This window comes from Homarus americanus, unplaced genomic scaffold (assembly GCF_018991925.1).
Source record: "Homarus americanus isolate GMGI-L3 unplaced genomic scaffold, GMGI_Hamer_2.0 scaffold28051, whole genome shotgun sequence".
Classification (NCBI taxonomy): domain Eukaryota; kingdom Metazoa; phylum Arthropoda; class Malacostraca; order Decapoda; family Nephropidae; genus Homarus; species Homarus americanus.
The window spans coordinates 536,783-557,959 of NW_024720144.1; the positions used below are offsets into that span (position 1 = coordinate 536,783).

General features: G+C 34.8%; 1 protein-coding gene across 3 annotated transcripts in view; it reads left to right on the top strand.

Annotated features, from left to right (window-relative positions):
* The window catches only part of LOC121860411 (hornerin-like), a 66,636-nt gene extending 46,872 nt beyond the window's left edge, over positions 1–19,764 (top strand). For 2 of the 3 annotated variants that reach the window (XM_042357555.1, XM_042357557.1), the window contains 3 exons: positions 9,573–9,633; positions 11,390–11,514; positions 19,170–19,764. In XM_042357555.1, coding sequence (XP_042213489.1) covers positions 9,573–9,633; positions 11,390–11,514; positions 19,170–19,328 — 345 coding nt within the window. In that variant the 3' untranslated portion in view covers positions 19,329–19,764. Of the gene's footprint in view, positions 1–6,611; positions 7,390–9,572; positions 9,634–11,389; positions 11,515–19,169 lie in introns of those variants that run through there. The other variant, XM_042357556.1, reaches the window with a different exon arrangement.
* Positions 19,765–21,177: the final 1,413 nt, after the last annotated feature.

Sequence of the window (21,177 nt, forward strand, 5' to 3'; positions counted from 1 at the left end):
TTTTTTAACGAAATATGTTGGAGGGGATATTAACATACGAGTATCATCCGATTTATGATCATCTGTTTTACAATAGTACTCGTTAAAGTTAATTAGGTTTTAACACCTCTTGAGATTTACTTTAGACAAAGTCAACATTAATGATAGTTATCGTAAGGCTAAACTCTCTGTCCCGGAATGTAAACACTGAGGAACCACATTTTTCCCTTCACTTGTCAAATCCAAGTTTGCTGATACACGCAGAAACTGCTTCTGCATTTCCCGAGCAGCTTCACCTCCCCGTGCACCACCTCATGGCCACCATGCAAACAACAGTCCTGCTGTTTGTTTCAGCATGATCACATCTGCCCTCGCTTATGTAACAAATGCTATTGTTATGAATCGTTGCGTAACCTTGTGGTCGCTGTGATACTTTGCCGTTATTAGTGAGAGAAAAGTATTTTCTTTCAAATTTGCTCTGTTTTGGTGACTGAAGTGATCTATGTAACTCTGTAACTTGGAAAATGGCAAGCAAGCATCCTGCTGACTGTCCTGGAGTCAGATTGATGTCACCACTCCATCAACAGGAGTTCCCTTAGCTGCAGAGGGGACATGATGATGACCATGCTTATCAATATTAATGCGTTGATATATTTTTTTTAATTATTAATTAGTGTAGGATCATTTTTCTTTGTTACATGTCTGTGTTGGACAGGCCAGGAACGTATCCTATTGAAACCCATGTTAAAAAACTCGCGATTTACTTATGGTTTTCTGGAACGCAACCCTATCATAAAAAGGGGGGGTGCCTGTACTGTACTCAATTCGATGTGTTAAAGAATATATTTTCTAGTATATTTGCATTGAACAAAGATATTAATTCAATGTATAGGTCATAAGTTTTGTTCAATGCAATTGTACTGGAGACGATATTAATATGTTGTATAGGTACTGTACTGTATTTCTCTGTACAGTACTGTATTTACATTGTGGTCATTAAAAAAGGCAGTCAGGCTACTGAGCTGTATTTAGTATACAGTATTAATGTTATGCAATTTATGGCTTTAATATGGGGTCAGTAACCTCTCACCCCCTTAAGTATTGTACTTTATTTTGTTCGGTGTAACTGTATTACCTGATGATGGAACAAATGGCATGATTTTCTGACCTATGAGTGACGTAAGTGTGTTAGGTTGGATGAAGTGAACTAGGAAGGGATGGAATTGTCAGTAATGCACAGTTGGTGTTTATGTGAATTTTAGTCTAGTATAAATAAATTTTACCGCAGCTGAATCTGGTTGTGTGAAGCCAGTACATTACGGTGCAAATGAAGACAAACTACATAATATTCTCTTTCTATTATAATTAATAGTGTTCGTTAAGACATTTTAGTGTTCTTTTCTGAGATTCTTTGTTGGGCACAACATGGATTATTGCCTTTTGGGTGGGGAAGGACTTAACCAACTACTCAAGATTAGGTTGTTTCATTGGGAATAATTTTACTCCCTAACCTGGAGTTCACCTCCTATAAGTGAATCATGTTTCTTCACTTATGAGCAGCTCTAAATACTTAATTGTTTTTGTCTCTGAGGTGCTCAGAGGGTTTATCAGGACCTCATTTCCTCTTAACTTTGCACTTATTGATACTGGAGAAGATGTTGGCTTGTTTCACTTAAAGTTCAACCTTCATGGCTTTTTGCTGCTTCTCTTTTTGTAGCAGGCTTGTTTGTTCAATGTAGATGAATATTATTATAAACATTGGGTATTTCCATTGATTAATACTCTTTCTTACAGGTTACATCAGTCTTATATTGTCCTTATGGCCTGGAATGATCCACACTTGTGTTATTTTTGTGGTAATACTAATGCCTGTCCTCTCAGGTCCCCATTTTTTTCTAGTCTTGACTTCTTTTCTTGTTCATAGAAGGATATTGGGTGTTCAGTAAACTCACTTAGATAAAACAGGAGATTTTGCAAGATATTCTATGTCGTAAACCACGCATACAAATTAGGTAAATACCTTGGATACCAATTTGGAGGTTTTAGGGCAGTTTTATGGTTAGGTTGTTATGAGTAAAAATTGGCCTCCTTCATCTTTCTAGGGGGTGATCCCTATTACCTATGTGCTTCCAGAATACCACATGGTTGAGCACCATTGGAGCTCATACATAGAGAGTCTCTGTAGTGGATGTTGTGATTCTTTTCTTCCATTCTTGTTATTCTCATTTGCAGTACAGTACCATGTGAACTACTTAATGTCATAATTCAGCAGTTTGGTTCAGTTCAGCTGATCATGTTTCACTCTCCAACTTCAAGACACTGGATGGATAGATAGAGACATGTCATACCCTTGTCCACAGTGACATAACTTGAGACACTTTCTTCCCCTGATGTAGACTTCAGCCAGGGATAACTAATCATTGGAGGGGGGGGTCGTGTATGTTGTGTGTATTTTGTAAGTAACAGACGGTTTTCTCCAGTGAGGTGCATATTGCACAATTCTTGGAACTTTAATCTACATTTTTCCTTTTATTAGTTGGCTTCTGAATTCACAATTGTTTTTTTTTCACAGGTCTCAATTTTAAATTGTGGATTGATTATGAGGTCCTGAGTTGGAAAGAATGACTTTGATCCCACCTTCCATTATGGGGTCTTCTTTATATATATACAGTATATATATATATATATATATATATATATATATATATATATATATATATATATATATATATATATATATATATATATGTATATATATATATATATATATATATATATATATATATATATATATATATATATATATATATATATATATATATATATATATATATATATATATATATATATATATATATATATATATATATATATATATATATATATATATATATATATATATATATATGTGTGTGTGTGTGTGTGTATATAAAGTCAATTTAACATGGGTTCATCAATTGTCTGTAAATAACCACAGCCAGTCTTCATTGTCCAGATCTGTTTGAACTCCTAGAGGTGATGCTTTGATGTGTTTCATGTTGACAGCTTGTGTTTCATCGATTAGGTTTAGGTCCGGTGAGTTTCCCCTCCCCCTGGCCACTCCAGCGCTCAAATATTCTTGCATAAGCTTCATGAAGAGTGTTTTTTTTTTTTTTTTTTTTTTATTCGGTGGCATGATGAGAAGGCATGTTCATCTACTTAAGCAGTCACTGTTGAAGCATTCAATCCGACACATATTAAAGGAGGTTATGGTGTACTTTTTCAATTTCTGCTGCAGACATTGTCAGATTTTTGCATCACTTTTGTATCATAAGCACGTCAGTGACCTTGGTGGTATTTTTGGGTCTTGGGAGATGATTTCCAAGATGAAATAGAAATGGCAGAAAAATTTATGCCATACACTTCACTCATAATTGTTGCTTTGTCTTGTCCTGGATTTCTCTTCGAGGAACATTTCACCCAACTTGACACATATGCAAGCCTTTTACTCTCCTGAAATGTTCTTGGAACTCATGGTGATTGTTCAGAGAGAAAAGAATTGGGCTAGTATGGTGGTGTGGGTGTGCATGAGTGTGCATTCATCCCCTTAACACACACACACACCAGAATGTGGCAGAAACTGATGTACTGCCCCAGGATCCAGCTGAACACACTTGCTGTGTGATAATCTTCTGCATAGAGGTCTTTGACACCATTGAGATGGTAGTCCAAAATTTGTTACCCACTTCAGTTTGGTGGGCCATAACTGAGATCTAATTTTAGCATTAAAAAATGCTTGTAATTACATAACCGGGAACACGTTTTTTTTTTTTTTTTTTTAGGTTAGCTGATTGTGAAGATGGTTATGCTTCCCGTTATGTTACAGTGTCTCATAAAGTGAGGAACTGTTAGTGCATTTGCCGTGTGATCTCACAATTTGTGAATATACAGACTTTGATCAACTGCAACTTCTCAGACCCCCTGAAGGGCTAGGGTTGTTGCAATGAAAATTTTTTTCATTAGAAAGGAAACTCAGCTTCAGAGTTGAGGGTTTCCCAAAGTTCTGAAGACCCAGCTACTTCCCAGACATATTCAAGAGTCATTCTTAACAAACTCACTTACCAAATGAGACTTAATAATCAATCTACCATTTTAAGGTATTGTAATCTGTATCGTGTATTTTTTCTTGGGCTAATATTGTCACCGGATCTACTGGAGGGGTTATTGTAATTGTGAACTAAATAACTCAAGCAACTGATGGTAAATTGTAATCATACTTGGTTTACATCTCAGCATGACTTTTTTTACAGGGGTAGTAATCAGCGTTTGCTGTCATTAATGTCCAGAGTTATGGTCTTTATGATGTGATTAGAGACTTGTCACTATTAATGGCAAGTACTGTACACTTCAATAAAATTATTTTTATTATTATTTTATTATTATTAATATTATTATTAGTATTTGTATTATTTTAATTTCAAGCTTTTCCCTGCTATAAAACAAATTGGTGTGAATCAAGAGGAAAATGGTGCTTCCTTGATTATTATAGCAGAAAAAGGCTTGGAAGGGTAAAGGAAATTGTATACTTGTATATATAACCAGTGTACTGTACAGTATGTAGAATATTTTTAAATTATTCACCAGATGCTTTATATGTATCATCCACCTAATAATCACAAACAATAATTAGTCTCTCAGGCAAGCTGGTAGTATTTAAATATATTACTATAAAATTACTTAAATCATATTTTTTATGCCCCCAACATAAGCTGGGGGCATAATGTTTATTATGTCTGCTTGTCCATCAGTTCATCTGATTGACATCCATCTTTTCTGTCTGAATTTGTGATGCTCACTTTGTAAATTTATCACACCTTAGTGGGAGGACGGTATTCGGGCATATTATAGGTCGTGTCAATATTTCCTCCAACTTTACTGTCTCTGTAACTTAATGTATTTGTCAAAGTATTCCTCATGTGGTAACCACTTTGTGAAGTCAGCACTATCTGCAATACTGCATGAAATATTCTGAAATTTTGTACAATTTGAATGTATTTTAGGTGTAAGGTATGTAGTTGTGAAGGATTCTGAGCCTCAGAAACTAAGGCTCTGGAGGGGAGGGGGGCTGTTGAAAGGTTTATATGTACCCTAACCTGAGTTTGTGTTAACTGAATGTCCAGAAATGAAAATTGTGGAACACTTAAAAACTTAAAGAATTTAAAGTATTACTCTGAAAATGTTTGAATGACACCAATAGGAGGGGGGTGGGTGAGCACTCATCCCCTGTGTCTCCCTGGTAAGTCAGTGCATACTGTTTAGTAATACTGTACAGGTAATATTGATTAATTAAGTATGGGCTAACATATTTTATAAATGCTGTATCTAGTTTATTTACATTACTGAAATTAAGGATGATGTTTTCCTATGGAATCCAATTTTCTTAAATCACCTTTATAATCATCATTTGACTTCTAAGTAAGTGATATTATACACAACAGTATTAAGTTTTATTTTTATTTTTTGACTTGACTTTAATAAACTGTAATATGTATGAGTGAGTTCACATTAGACATAGAAATGGGGTTCAACTCATTTGAAATTAAGTGTACAGGTACTGTATATCCGTTTTACAAAGGAACATGTTATTGTGTGTGGATTATGTGCATGATGTATAAAGCTCACCACTTTTGTGATGTCTTATCATATTAACATTGGAGGAGAAAGTTTCAATATCAGAGGCTACATCTCAATATCATTGCAGTTACTCAGTTTTATATATGACTTTATGTGTATAATAACTGGTTTGGTTGCATATTATTTATGATTACTATTTAATGTGAAAAATGACAATGATTTCTTATCTGAATTATTAGTATATTTTTGTGGGCATATATTATTACCTGCTGTTATTACTGACAAGACTTTACCTATTATGCTTTCATATTACTTTCCATATTTCAGATATATATTAAAACAAAAGTTTTCCTTTGGAGAAGAAAAAACTAATCTACTTAAGTTTTATAAATACTGTACTGTACAAAACTGGTTACAGAGGGTGCAATAATATTTACAGCAATTTCTGGGCTTCGGGTCATTACAGCTCATGTGATGAATAACAACTACTTTCTCTTGTGGTTTAGTGTGGGAGCAGAGCATTCCTCAACTGCTTGGTGGGAACTGTTCTTCTTGGACATACCACTACAGTCCACATAAAATAACGTCATTCTGTTTTTATTAGGCTGATACATTAAATTATTATTATTATTATTTTTAATACTATTAATATTATCATTATTATTTTTATTATTACATACTAGTACAGTACTACTTCTTCCACTATTATATTTAAATAATATATAATACATCTATATTTTTCAAATATTATGATGGATTGTTTGTTCCAACTTTACCTGGAAATGTTACAGACTGCATTTGATGCTATTGCTAAGTACTACTTGTATTTGTATAGAACTGAATCGTTCATAGTTTGGAGAAAGTAGATAAAGAATGACTAGTATCTACTTTAGAAGTGTGTACACTAATAACTTTTTATATACAAACTATACTGTATTAGGTAAACAAACCTTCTGGTATAAGCTGCACACAGGAGAGTAACAAGTCTTTTAACCTTGTGTTGGTTTTCTGCTGTTCAGGACTGAAGATAGTGTGGAGACAACCGTGCGTATACTGTGCAGTAGTCGGCTCTGGGCCAAGGAGTGAGAGAACAGTCGTGCCAATGCTATGACCCAGAGTCCTCAACGTCGTAATTCATAAATACTGTATAATCGTGTGACCACGGTGGCCTCTCGTGAAACCCGCGAACATCGTAACTTTATCCATTTCGTTATGACTGGATGTGTTGTTTTCAGCTGTATTAAGCTTGAGTTTTTGTAAAAAGAACAAAGGAAAATGTGTTTCTTTTTAATGTAGAAAATGGCTAATTTTCTCAAATTTTAAGAAGCATATTGCTAGTAAGACAACAGTGAATGACCACAACAGGTGTTAAGATAATTGATAATTGTTGAAAATGTGAGCAACACCAGAAGGCAATGCACTGGTTCCGCTCTGCCATAATTTGGCTAGTAGAGAGTCTGCTGTAGTCTCAACACACTCATGATTCTATTACTGTACTTGCTTCAGTACTTGAGAACCACCTGGTGTGTAACATCCTGGTGTCTTGATCATCAGTCCCCAGAACTGTTCCATCAAGTTCATCACATAATGTAACCTGATTTTCCAGCAGTTTTGTGTGTTCATACACAAGCATGAGTGACATCATATATACTTACAATCCTTACTTGTATCCACAAATATTCCCACATATTAACATATACTTCAGAAATATACAGCCACATATAGTACTGTATATATGTGTACAGTATATCCATACATTCTAATACAAAATCTACCTGTATACTAATATATATATATATATATATATATATATATATATATATATATATATATATATATAGTATACCATCTCACTTTCACATACTGTACATCCTCTCAAACAAATTTAATTGTAAACATCATAAACATTAACACCTTCTCATCCATGTACAGTATATCCTCGTATGTACTGTATTTCTTTAACTTTTCTTCACATATATTTTCACATCCAAACGTATCAGTAAACATTCCCCAAATTCAGTCTCATATATTTCACAGTAAAATATAGAATCTCACAGTCCAGACACATTTTTGTACATTAACATCCATATTCAGACACATCTGCATCTATCTTGACACACTAATTTAGAGAGCTTCTTATGCCCTACACATAAACCCTTACACTTTTGCTCAGTTTTAAAAAATCCACAGGGAATACCACACAACATTTCTTAAACAGGGTATACTGTACTGTGTTTTAACACATGTCGGTATGTCATACCAACACAAACTCATGCATGTATGTATGTACATACACAATTGATCATGCATGCCACATAGCAAATGTATCACATGCACACACAACCCAGGCACAACATGCACACACCACTTGCACATATGCCAGCGTCGTACTTTATCTGTATTAAGACGAGCTCACATATATTTGAGAATAAGATAAAAGATACGGAAAATTGAAACTGCATTTTTTAAGTGGAAGTAGGTGATGGTAATGTGCTTCTACAAGAGAAGAATACAGTGTTAATGTAAAGCAGAAAATTTTGTTTGGATTAAGAAGTTTGTCTAGCATCATTCAGTTCTTCATAAATAAAGTTACTGTTGATTGGCATTTCTTTTTTACCTTCTGTGTGGGCTGTTTGCAGTAATGGTATAGCACTTCAAACTATGAGGGAAGTACTGTATACTAGCTTGATGGATACTTCCTTAAACATTGTATTGTTATATTCTTGTGAGCTGAATATTACATCACTATGCTATTTTTTTGTGAACTGAAAAGGTAATCCTATCTTCTTCCATTTTACAGAAATTTGTTTGTGTACTATAGGGGATAGAAGACCTTCGTTGATCTGACGAAAGTTCTCCATTTTTCATGTTGTTTATGAAAAAAAATATATACATAGTACAGGATATATATATATATATATATATATATACAGTATATATATATATATATATATATATATATATATATATATATATATATATATATATATATATATATATATATATATATATATATATATATATATATAAATATATAAAATCGTATTAAATTACGCTTTGATGTTTATGAACTTTATATCCTATAATTTTTTATCAATGTTTTAACTTCCATTAACTGTGTAGTCCACCTTATGTTTGTAGACATTCTTGAATCGAATTGTGGATATTAGAGGTTAAAGTTCAGTTATGGGTATCCCAGAGAATTGTGTTTCGGGGCTTATAATACAGTATACTTCATTACTGAGTTCAGTACATGCCTAAAACTCTTGATTAGATGGATTATATTTTTTAGTATATTTCAAGATACATTCCAGAATTTGTTTGATCAGAAAATAATTGTATAGCTGTTTAGCTGAAACCCATAAAGAAAATACTTGAGATTCAGACTTGTTGGTGTGTAAGTGGAAATGTGATGAGAGCCTTAAGTTGTACTGGAGTGCATCATTGTCACCCTTCAAGTTTATGTTTTGTTGCTGTGGCATTATGTTGATAAACTTTTGCTTCCTTACGATACAGGTTGCTCTCGTCATGTGCTCAAGCATACATAGATTTAGAATTTTGTTGTAAATTGGTTTTAAAACTGTTCAACGTACCCTAATCTTTCTCTGGTGGGTATTAGTCTGATATTTCCTCAGAAACATACTGCACGTACTTTGTATAACATCGTTAGACAGTATGATAAGCGCGGCTCTTTAGCTGACATGTTTCAGCAAGATTTTAAATTTTGTTGGTATTTACAGGTGAAATTTTTTTGGAAAAAATCTATATCCACAAGAAAGTCAGAACTATATTATGCATGTTTTTTCTGATTTTTTCAGTACGTATTTATTTACCGGGTATTTCTTTATTTTATTATATAAAGAAGCAGATATGTTTCTACTAACTCTTATTTAGCAATCATTAAACACCATGTCAAGTGCCCATTGCATTTATTTTTTACCTATGCTCATAAAATCATGTGATTTGACATATATTCGCAGGTTTATAATGAATTTATTCGGAGCAAATGGGATACCCTGGAAAGCCAAGAGGACAGACTGGGTAAGTTCTGCTGTATTTACATGTGTGTTGTACTCATTTAAAAAACTGGTTATCTTCTTATATTGATATTTATGTGCCTTACTAAGAGAGAAAGAGAGAAGAGAGTTCTTTTTTTCTGACTAACGTTTAACAGACAGGTTTAGGTGTCAGAAGTAAAGAAGAAATCCCTTATTCTTTCTGAATGTTGTAAGGAAGGGTAGGAGGGGGAAGGGAGAGAGACTGTTGCTTCAAAACAAACTCACACTAAGGTGCTAAAATCATATTCACAATACAGTACTGTACAAGGTTTGAATATGTGCTCCACCTCAGTAGTTAGAAAGGTAGTACAGTAGTGTTAAAAAATGTGGATTATTTCTTAGATTTGTTTCAACATTTGTCTTACACAATGTAATCTTAGGGTGGAAAAAAATTCTCTGTTGATATAAAGTCCTTTGAAACATCAATGTATTTTTCTAAAAAATAAAGTAGTAATTACTTCATATCTTATGTGCAGTATTTAATGTTAGTATGAATGACCATGACAGCTAAACTTAATATGTTCAGTTAATATAAAGCATTTTGAAATAATGTGGAGGTTAACTATTACATGAGGGAGTTTTCTTAACCCTACTGTGCCCCCTAGAGAATTTTTTATTTCTAGAAAACTAAATAAGAATTGTAGAAAGTTTTAAGTTACCCTGTGCTAGTTTGATCTATGAATTCATCCTGGGAATCATTGAACCCCAACCAAATATTGCTGAGGTTTTCAGTATTGTTTTTACTTTGTTTTGTTGTCAATGCAGATGCAACACTTCCTCTGAAGAGATTATTTTTTCTCTGTTAGTTATGCAGACATTGGGAAATGATGCATAGATAGTTGTAGAGGACCAGCAGACTTTATAAACTAGCTGGCAGAGTGTGCACAGGCAAATCCTGGGGCAGGTAGACAATATCATGTTTTCTATTAAATAGGGAGATGATACCAGTCTCGAGTGGTAACAATGTAGGAGTGATACGATTGATTAGCCGAGACCGCTTTAGTAGCAGGAATGTTTAAAAATCCACTGGTGGCATTAATTCCTGTCCTACTTGCCCCTGTTGGATAAATCTGACAGTTCTTGTGATTGGGTTGAGGATATGAGAAAGTGTATATCTAATATTTTTAGTTTATGACTCAACTTTTTCCCTGTCATTTTCTACACATTTTATACCACTCTTCTCTACCTTTCCAACTTTTCTTTAGGGTTTTGGTAGCATTTCATACTGTACTTTACAACCTGTACATCAATTTTACGCGAACTGTACAGCCAACAAAAAAAGTTTCTGTACCTTTATGGTGTTATACATTATGACACACCGGACCAAGAATTTTGACAAATGTACGGGATTTATATGTACTGTACTCCTATTAATATCTCTGTATTAACAATACATGATATACAAAATACATTGTATTGGTTACACAATCCATCACACAATCAGAAGTACCAACCTTACCTAATGAACTTGGCCCTCAGTCAGTGATCATTGCATAGGCAGTCAGACCCAGGGGTGCATAATTTATTTATTTTATTTTTTATTTATTTATATTTTTTTTATATATACTGTACATAGGGCAGTCATGCATAGGGGAACAACTTTTACATAGGACCAGAGAAATAGAATAAAGTAGACTACTATATACCAGCTGTAGTTAAACATAAGTAGCTATGATTCTTTTTAATTGAAAGAAGTTACTGTGTGGAAAATAATAGTTGGTATCTCCATCTTCCCTCAGACAAGCTCGACGGTGTGAAAGCTGCCAAGAAAAAGATGAGTTGTGGGAAACCCAAGTCAATTGAAGATTGGCTCCAGCTGTCTGATGATTACGATACCAAGGTAGCACAGCCAGGAAAGAAACGGGTAAGTCTTTCACCTCTCGATTCATAAATTTTTCTTGTGTGTTGTACTGATTTTGTGTTTGACATTAGAGTTAGTCATGTGTGTGTAGTTTATTAGGAAAGATTTAAGAGGGAGGAACAAGAAGCTCTGAACGGGTAATCATCTAACATAAAAGTTGTTACCTGTAGTGAAGTTGAGAAATACATTCTCTGGGATGCAGACATACTGTAGAGAGGATGGAGTGGGGGAAAATGGTTAAAAGAGTGTATGAGATGGTCGGTTGCAGCATAGTAGACCCCCCTTATTTTTTGAGTGGGGTAAGAGAAATAGAGTACAGTAGTAAGGTGCTTAGGTGTTAATGATGAGGTGAATTGGCTGAGAGTTTGTACTGTATGAGAAATACATTTATTTTTTTAATCCTATGGTTTTCAGTAATAATTAAGTGTTAAAACTTATTATTGAATTTGCATGAATAAATGAATGAGTTGGTCTTAATGCAATCCACTTTCATGTATCTGCAGCAATTTTTACAACTCATAGGAACTGATTGGTTGGTCAGTGGGATGTACCACCATATGCAGATTCACCACAATATTATTTAATTTTTGCCAAAAACCCTTATCAAATTTGAAAAAGAAAGTCAGGTAATGGAAAAATCTTTGTAATTCTCACTTTAGTTGTACAGTACTAAACTACAGCACCCACAATTATAACATAGAAGACAGAAATTATATAAACAGTAAGTCCTCACTTAACGTCGGGGTTACGTTCCTAAAAATGCGACGTTATACAAAACAATGTTAAGCAGATCAATTTTCCCCATAAGAAATAGATAAAATATGGGAGTTACGTTCCTGAGCCCCTCTTTGCCCCATGAAATACTTTACATATACAGAAAATCATTGCCATTTCTATACTGTACATACATAGTGAAGCCGAGGAGGCGGATGGCGGGAGGGGAGGAGTGTGGCGGGAGTTGAGGAGGAGGATGGGAGTCACTGAGACTGCGCTGAGCCGAGAGAGGGTGATGCACCTTAAAAAGTGGTCCGTGAAGAGACAAAACGATGTTATACTGAGTCATCGGGACATTAAACGAATTTTTGGTATCTAAAGATTAGCGACTTAGTACCGAAACAACGTTAAGCGTGCCTACGTTATACGAGGACTTACTGTACTTCGACGTAAAAAATCATATAGGACTAAGTGAAATAATACTGTACACACATCTGTAATTATAAAACTGATCGTTAGAGTAGATTATGTGATTACTTAGAATGTGAAGATACTTCATCAAATGCTGGTGTAAGTCTTGATCACTGGTAAACAGAGCCCATGCACATGAAGAGTCATTGGTTCTTCACTGTACTTAGAGGAGGGTGGGTCAATCAGGGGGTTAAATGACAGGGAAGTTGATGTAAAATCAGGTTTTGGGGTAGTGCAGTTTCTTTGTTCAAGTAATGTTCTTTGTTAAATATGAGGGCTTTCATGGTAACCAATTGATCCTTTTAACAACCTGTGTTAACCTTAAGTTTCTGGACCATTTGGAGTAAAAATTAAAAAAAAATTGGTGTACTGTAGATACGAAAGTTAAAATAATGCAACTGGTTCGTATAAAATATATTATTTTGTGTTTATTAAAGCATGGGACCAGTGAGTCAGTCAAAATTGAGCAAAACTTGATGTTACTTTCAAATGATTCAGGAATAATGAAAATATCTAAAGGAATGAGAAGTAATCTGAAACTTAAATTTGTACAGTATACAGTACATCAGTTTCAGAGATAGCACATATTTAATGGGCAGCTAAAGGAATGGAAGTGTGAAAAAGAAGTGAATTAGGAAGGTGACGAGGTTTCATGTTACATAATGATAATGGGTCCAGTTGTGGGTTGCACACTGTGTTCTCATTGAGCCCATGACATTGTTAGCATTAATGAACTTGACAATTCATTAAAATGTGTAAAGTGATTATATATATATATATATATATATATATATATATATATATATATATATATATATATATATATATATATATATATATATATATATATATATATATATATATATATATATATATATATATATATATATATATATATATATATATATATATATATATATATATATATATATATATATATATATATATATATATATATATATATATATATATATATATATATATATATATATATATATATATATATAAATCCTTAATCAATGTGGAAGTTGATTTATTATGTACACTTCATGTCCAGGTTGGGAATGTGAGGAAGTGTAGTAACCCTTTCCTCTCTTTTCTTCCCCACCACTTCCCCTTCCTGGTGATTTATGTAACCTTTGATCCAACCTGCATACATGTGATAGAGGAGTAAAGATGATAGATAGAAAAGTTATATAGTTCTTGATTTATTGAAGAATCACTTTGTTTGGTAGGACAGTTATTGATCATGTGAAGATGAATGCTTAAGTAATCACATATAGCTGAGGAGGTTGAAATAAGTTACGAAAATTTCACTTTAGGTAAAGAAAATGTTAACTGTGATGTAAAAAAGGAGATACTTAAAAAGTTTTGGCTCATTATAATGTACATGCATGCAGAAGAATGGGTCGTCCTCTATCTCAGTTCATAAGAAATTGGGAAGAAGTCTCAGAGTAGCATACTTCTTGTGAATCCTTGATTGTGTTGTGGAAGAGGTAGAGGTGTGAGGACTTAAGGGAAGTGGGTCATTCTGTGAAGCTTCAACTTACTGTATTAACAGGGAAAAGGAGACTGTAGACTATGCTTAACAATAGTACTGTACCTCCTTACCTGGGGGACTTTAGTTCCCCAGGTGTGCTCTTTTTTTACTTTATTGTATGCTCTTTTATGTACATTGTTAAACATGTTGGAGTCTTTGAGAGTACAGTATCTGATACAAATATCAGATACTCAATGGAAATGAGTTATTCAGTGGGAGCTGTTAGGTCATTCCTCTAGAAATTTGTCTTAATTCCTGTAATATGATACAGTATCTCTCTCGCTAATAAGACTGGTTACAAGGCTCATGACCCATGTAATGCACCCCCTTCAGGAGGGATCATATGGGTGTACCACACAGAGGGCAATACTGCACTGTGTGCATGAATAAAGTAAATCAAATCAAATTATTATTCTGCACTGTATAGTCAAAGTTCAAATACCGAATTTTATGGCATATAAGACGCACGTCCATATAAGATGCACCCCCCCCATTTTAGCGGGAGTATTTTGGAAACAACTTTTGTGTGTATTTTCCTCCTGTAGCCATAGCTTTCTTAAACAGTATGGACAGTACCAGTAAATATGAGGAATAAATAAAAATACCAATAAATAAGTTACAACAAAAAATGCTGTATTGCCAAACCAGTAGATAAAAGCCAAATGAAAGTTTAACACAGTCGCCATTTGCACATACATCTGTACTCCCTGTTCACCATAGCATTGGCGACACTACCTCTGCCGATTCCCTAGCAACGCCCCCCCCATCCCATGCCAGCTAACTCGTGTGCAAAGAAATGTTGATTCCTTTTATGTGTTTGCCCTTAGGACAATTATTTCTTTTACTTTTTCACATTTATATGTAGGATGGTGTGTGCATGTAACTGAGTAAAAATAAATGAAGAAAGTTATGTATATCTACCCGAAAATACGAGTTAAAAACAACAGCTTGGGCCAGTAGCCTGGTGGTTACACACACAGTCTAACCTGGGTGCAGTGCTGCCAGTGATGTTAACAGATGTAAATGTGAAGAGAAAGTTATCTGTAAATTTTCATTTTTATCAGGTATTTGTAGATTTAAAAATAAATGTTGCAGGTATGGCATTAATAGATTGTAATGCTTGTAAGAGTTAAGAAATAGTTACTGCTTAGCTATCTCTGAAGAGTTGGGTGTCTGCTGTATGGACGTTAATCGTCTTAAGTTAAAGATTGAGCTTTTACATTTACAATAATTATTTTTTAATTAATAAAACTAATAATAAAGTTTAAGTAAGTAATAATATATTTTTAATTCTGGAGTTGGGTTAGGTAGAATTTAGTCTGCTGAAGACAACAATGGGGGGGATTCATTCGCTTGCAGGAGACCAGCTAAACATATAGTATGCAGGCTGATTTTTTTTAGCAATTTTTCAGACAAAAAAGCTTGTCTTATATGCTGTAAAATACAGTATGCAAAATTGACAGAAAAATCCATAATGGAGAAAAATCTGCATGGTTTCAGTTTTAAGGTGTGCATGAATATTCGAGTTTAAGTGTGCAAGTTTGGCTGCTCTGTGTGCTGCTGTCACCCACACACTCCCATGAATGGCTGTGTATGTGGTGAGATGGCATTTGTTTTTGTATATACTGTACTTACAGTATTTAATTTAAACTACATAATTTTTGTTGCATATCTGTAGAGACTAGCTGTGTGTGTGTGTTTGGTGTCATGGTGTGGAGAGTGGCTACATGCTTTTTTGCAATCTTTGGTAATCGGCAAAAGAACACATCATCTCCTACCTATTTGTGCTGCTCTCGTAGCTCATCCAGCTCAATTATTTCCATTTTTATCACAAATGAAAGAGAATTCCTTTACTCTTTGGTCACAGAAGCACTCTAGTCACTAAATAATCGCTTGCACTCATAAATGTAAGTGATTCCACTGGTACTGTATACAGTATCATGGAAGCAGCAAAGATTAGTGAGTATGATGTGAGTGTGAGGTGAATAGCGGTCAAGACAGGACTGAGCAGAAAATGTTTCCTCAATTTTAAATTCATATAATTAGCTTAGAAAAGCGCAACAGTGCCTAAGAAGAATGCCCATATACAGTTATCCCCCTCCCCCAATTATGAAGTACTGTACTATTATATAAAGAATAATAATTTACAGTAAAATATAATAAAAAGTTAAAGAATTTAAAGATATTACCTCACCAGACAGCTTGCAATGAGTGTGGAGAATGCACAATTATTAATTTATATGTAGAATAACACTTAAGATTATACAGTACAGTACAAGTACCTGTGTAACACTAAATTAATTACAGTATAATAAAAAAAAAAATTATCTTAATGTGTTATGGTTGTGTTTAGTGAAAATTTAAAGGTTCCCTAAAGGTAAAAAAAAATATTTCTTCGATTTTAAAATACTGTACAGTAATATCTCCATTAGCCGGAATCCCTCAAACCCGGAACTCTCCGATAGCCGGAATTGAAATTTTCTTGGAAAATCGTACCCAAGGCTGGAATTTTCCGGAAAATTCCGGCCTTGGGAATGATTTTCTGGGGGGCACATTTTCCGGAAAATTCTGAGAAAGTTTTCACCATACCCGGAAAATTTCGGGGATGAGGGATATTTTTCCGGGTTCGAGAGGTGATGCAAAGGGCAATTTCTGGAACTTCCGAGAACATTTCTCCGTTGCCCGGAAAATTCCGGGGATGAGGGATTTTTTCCGGCTTTGAGAGAATCATCTCATTACCCAGAAATCTCTCATTCCCGGAAGTGCTCTGCACCAATTGTTCTGGCTAACAGGGATATCACTACTGTATGTAAGAAAAGATTGAAATCAAACCTGCTCAGCTAGAACCTTCTACTGTAGACGTGTAGTAAAGCTTACAGCAAGAGTTGAGCTGTTTGCATATTTACACAAATATTTTCTGAGAAATCACCCCAAATTGTTTATAATAAGTAAAAAACACCTGCCATTGCTTTTCCAGGCCAAGTGAAAGAGTCATTTTAGTGGTGAAATTAGAACAATTAAATTCCTTAATGTGGATTAACAACCAGAGCAAATGAAATCTCAGTGTCTCAGTGACAACTTTGCAATTACACCCTGCACTTTAAGGTGGCGTCACACTGGCATTCTTTTGTCGTTTTTTTTTTTTTTTTTTTTTTTTTTAAACTTGCAGAAAATTTTCTATTTTTTGGTCGTGCACCATCACACATGCATTTAAAGCCAATGCGCTAGTTTCCCTCAATCGACAACTGTCAACAAACAAGATGGATCAAACTGGCGAAGAAAGTGCAGTAATCCTATGCCTTTTTTGTTGTATGAAGAGTCCTGGTGATCCCACAGACAGCAGTGATGCCTTATCTGGTCCACCAAGAACTCCTGGGAGAGCCGTGTCCATACTTGGGAATTTGTTTTATCCGTTGGCTCCGTCATGTTCTTATTCCCGCATGGATAAAATGTAAACAACAAATTCCATTTTTTTACCTTTTTAAAATCACGAAATTAAACATAATAATGAGTATTTTATGTAAAAATTTGTTTATTTTTTATAATTATTGTAGTATCAATTATACTGTAGATCTTGAGTTGACTCTGGTAAGTTGTACGAGTCATCAGTGCAGACAGTCTGCAGTGTTTGACAAAAAGTCAACGTTGACGATTTGTGAAAAAATCTACGATTATTGGAAAAGTTGACAGTAGAAATGATAGTGTGATGCCGCCTTTATTCACTCCAATTGGAATTTTGGTTGCCGAAAACAATATATCAAATTGTTTAGTATTAAAAACATCTTAACCAGCCTCCATAGATGCATAAATGTGGAATACAAGGAACATGAAATGCCCACTGCCCCGACAGCCAACTTACACTAATGATGGCTGCCATTTCAGGATTAAATAAAAAAAATTACATTGTCATGGGAAAACATTCCTATCTTTGGTCAGGGCATTAAAATGAAACAGCATTAACTGGAACGTCATTAACCCTTAAATTACACATCCCGCAACAGTTGCAGTCATAACCATAAATTGCAATCCCTGTCCACAGGGGTTAAACAAGGATTTACTATACTGGGTATTAACCCATACCTTGTAAAACACTTGATTTAGTTCATTTAGTGTAGGTAATATTTTGGTTTGGGATAGGGTGTGGAGCATCTCGTGAGTCTGGTGTGGTTGTCTGCCTAGTCCTTCTTCCACTTTTCTAACTGCTTTCTCTTATGAGAGCTGCTCGTTGGAGGATGTCATGTTGGAAGTGGAAAACTTGATCATGACTTTCAATTTCTAATCAAATCAGTTGCATAGCAGTTTGGATATCCTCCCTCCTCCTTGGGGTTTAGTGGGTAGTTAGCTGGAACCTGAAAGGTTATAGAAGTTGAATGTCACAGTTAATTAGGCCAAAGTCAGGTCGACACGGCTTCTTCAGGACCTTCTGCATCTAAAGGGCATCTAAACCATCATAGAAAAATGGCCATAAAATGGTGGAGATGAAAATGAGGAGGATGAGTTGTTATGTTCAGGGGTGGATATATGCAATAGATCAGTCCTCAGGTGCAGAGACAGGGGTGTACTGTCATTGAACCCTCAGCCTAGTCAGCACTAGAACAAAAACTTCCAGGCTACAACATGTTTAGAAATTGGGTATTATGATCAATAATTTTAATGTTTTTCTCCATTTATGGATTATATCAGGAAGTCACTGAGCATCATGAGAGTCAGACCAGTTGAGAAAATATCATCTACAGTACAGTATCTTCGCAACATTTGATTAGGAATATAGTAGATCAGCCACAAAAATTACCATGTGTGCAATGTGCATGCATGCATGCTGGTGCTTGTGTCTGTATGGTTATGGATACTGTGTATATACTGTACTTACATACCTACAAATCTGTGTGACCTGCTAAAATTCCCTTCATAATCTTGTAACCAAATTCACCAGGTACGTTGGGCTGATGTTGAAGAAGGCAAGAAACAAACAGCAGCTCGAGAACGAGGATTTGTTTTAGGCCAGACGGATTGGAGGCGCATGACTGACTTGTCATATGGTAGCAGCGCTCTGGTTCAGATACGCTACATAGAGGGACGTGAGAATAAGTGAATGTCTTATTGTCATTGGTGTTACTATTGCAAAATAGTCTTATTGTAGTTAGTAAGTTTGATATGACCAATTCTCAGTTCTGTGGGATATCTCTAATAATAACACTTGAATAGTATGTGAGACTAAACTTGTAGGAAGTTCCTGCAATGGGAAGAATCTGTGAAATTCTGAATACATTTGTTGCAAATTTTATTCATGCTTAATGTTGATCAGAATGCAACAGATGCTAGGATTTTTGTAGTCTTAAGTATTAAGTGTTTAAAGCTGATAAAATTAGTTTTGTCAGTACTATATTCAGCATACTCAGATTTTAAGTTAAAATTTTAGCATTTCAAGAAATGAATCCTTCCAAGGACAATTTTAATTTTGTGGTAGTCTTATCATTTTATATGGTTTAATGTTTTTGTTCCTGTGTAATAAAAGTATCCTCTTCCAACATTGACCATTTATTGCGTTAACACTAGAAGTAAGTTGTGGTATCGCATGTCACGTGGCTATTATGATGAGAGGGCGGTGCTACGAATATTACTGTATTCTGTTCTTTGACACGTGAATACATTACTTTTTATAGAGACATTGGATTACAATATTGTGTAATAAGTGTTTGGGAATACCATTTGTGACAAATGCATGCAGTGCTGTGGAATATGATGATATGGGGGTAAGCCTTGTCTGTGTTTTTTCCATTTATTTAAACTGTGTCCTTCAGTATTTTAAGCTGAACACTGTTTCTGGTACTGCACCGATAGTTGTCTTCATGTACTATACATAGTATATTATGCAGTGAATATTACACCAAAGCAGAAGTACAATTTCACGTATTCAGGTTATTTTTTTTATTTGAACAAAATCGTGTCCTCCACCCATGCATATGAGGCAGATTTTTGCGTATGCAGTTCCAAGAGAAAGGGAGTATGTACAGTGGAAACAGCTACAGTCTCTCCTTGACTTACGACGGGGTTCCGGGCCGACGACCAGGTCGTAAGTCGAAAAGGCGAAAATAATATAGAAAATCTAAAATGGGTGTTTCTTTTTCTTCTCAGCATCACGAGAACTCTCACTTTTACGCTTGCCAGCCATTTTAAAGGGAATTACAAAAAAAAAAAATTTCAGTACGCAGCGCGATCACTAACATAGGGACTCGAAAATATGTAATTTGAAAAATATTTTATTCGACTACGGCGGACGTATGTCCGGGTGGTCGTAAGTTGAGTAGGTCTTAAGTCGAGGAGTACCTGTAATTATAATGTTAGCTTTCTGTATACATCTCATGATATAACCAATAGGATCTGAGGTATAATGTAAATATTGTATTTAAATCTGTGCAAAATGGTTATTTACTTAATATAACAAAAGAAATTGCAAAAATATATAGCAAAAAAGGTCAGAGATTTTTACGGGCAACATCAGGGGCTCAGTACAGGCATGGTGCCTGGCAGCCATAGTAAGTCTTTAGGTGAATGTTTTTGGTGTCAGTATCTCAGCTTGTTTTACAGCATAAATGTATAAGTGTCTCACCAATCTTAGCTTGCCGAATAACTTGGAGTAGTCTCTGAGAGAGGTAAACACACACGCATCCCTTTACTGTGAGTTTTTATCAAGATACAGTACAGTGATATCTCTGTTAGCCGGAACAATTGGGGCAGAGCACTTCTGGGAGTGAGAGTTTTCCGGGTAACGAGACGACTCTCTCAAAGCCAGAAAAAATCCCTCATCCTGGAATTTTCAGGGTAATGGAAAAAATTTTCTCAGAAGTTCCAGAATGATGCATTACCAGGAGGTGGCGCATGGCCAGGTGGCTGGGAGGAAGTGGCAGTAGCTGGTTCTTTCTTGAAAAACATGGTGATTG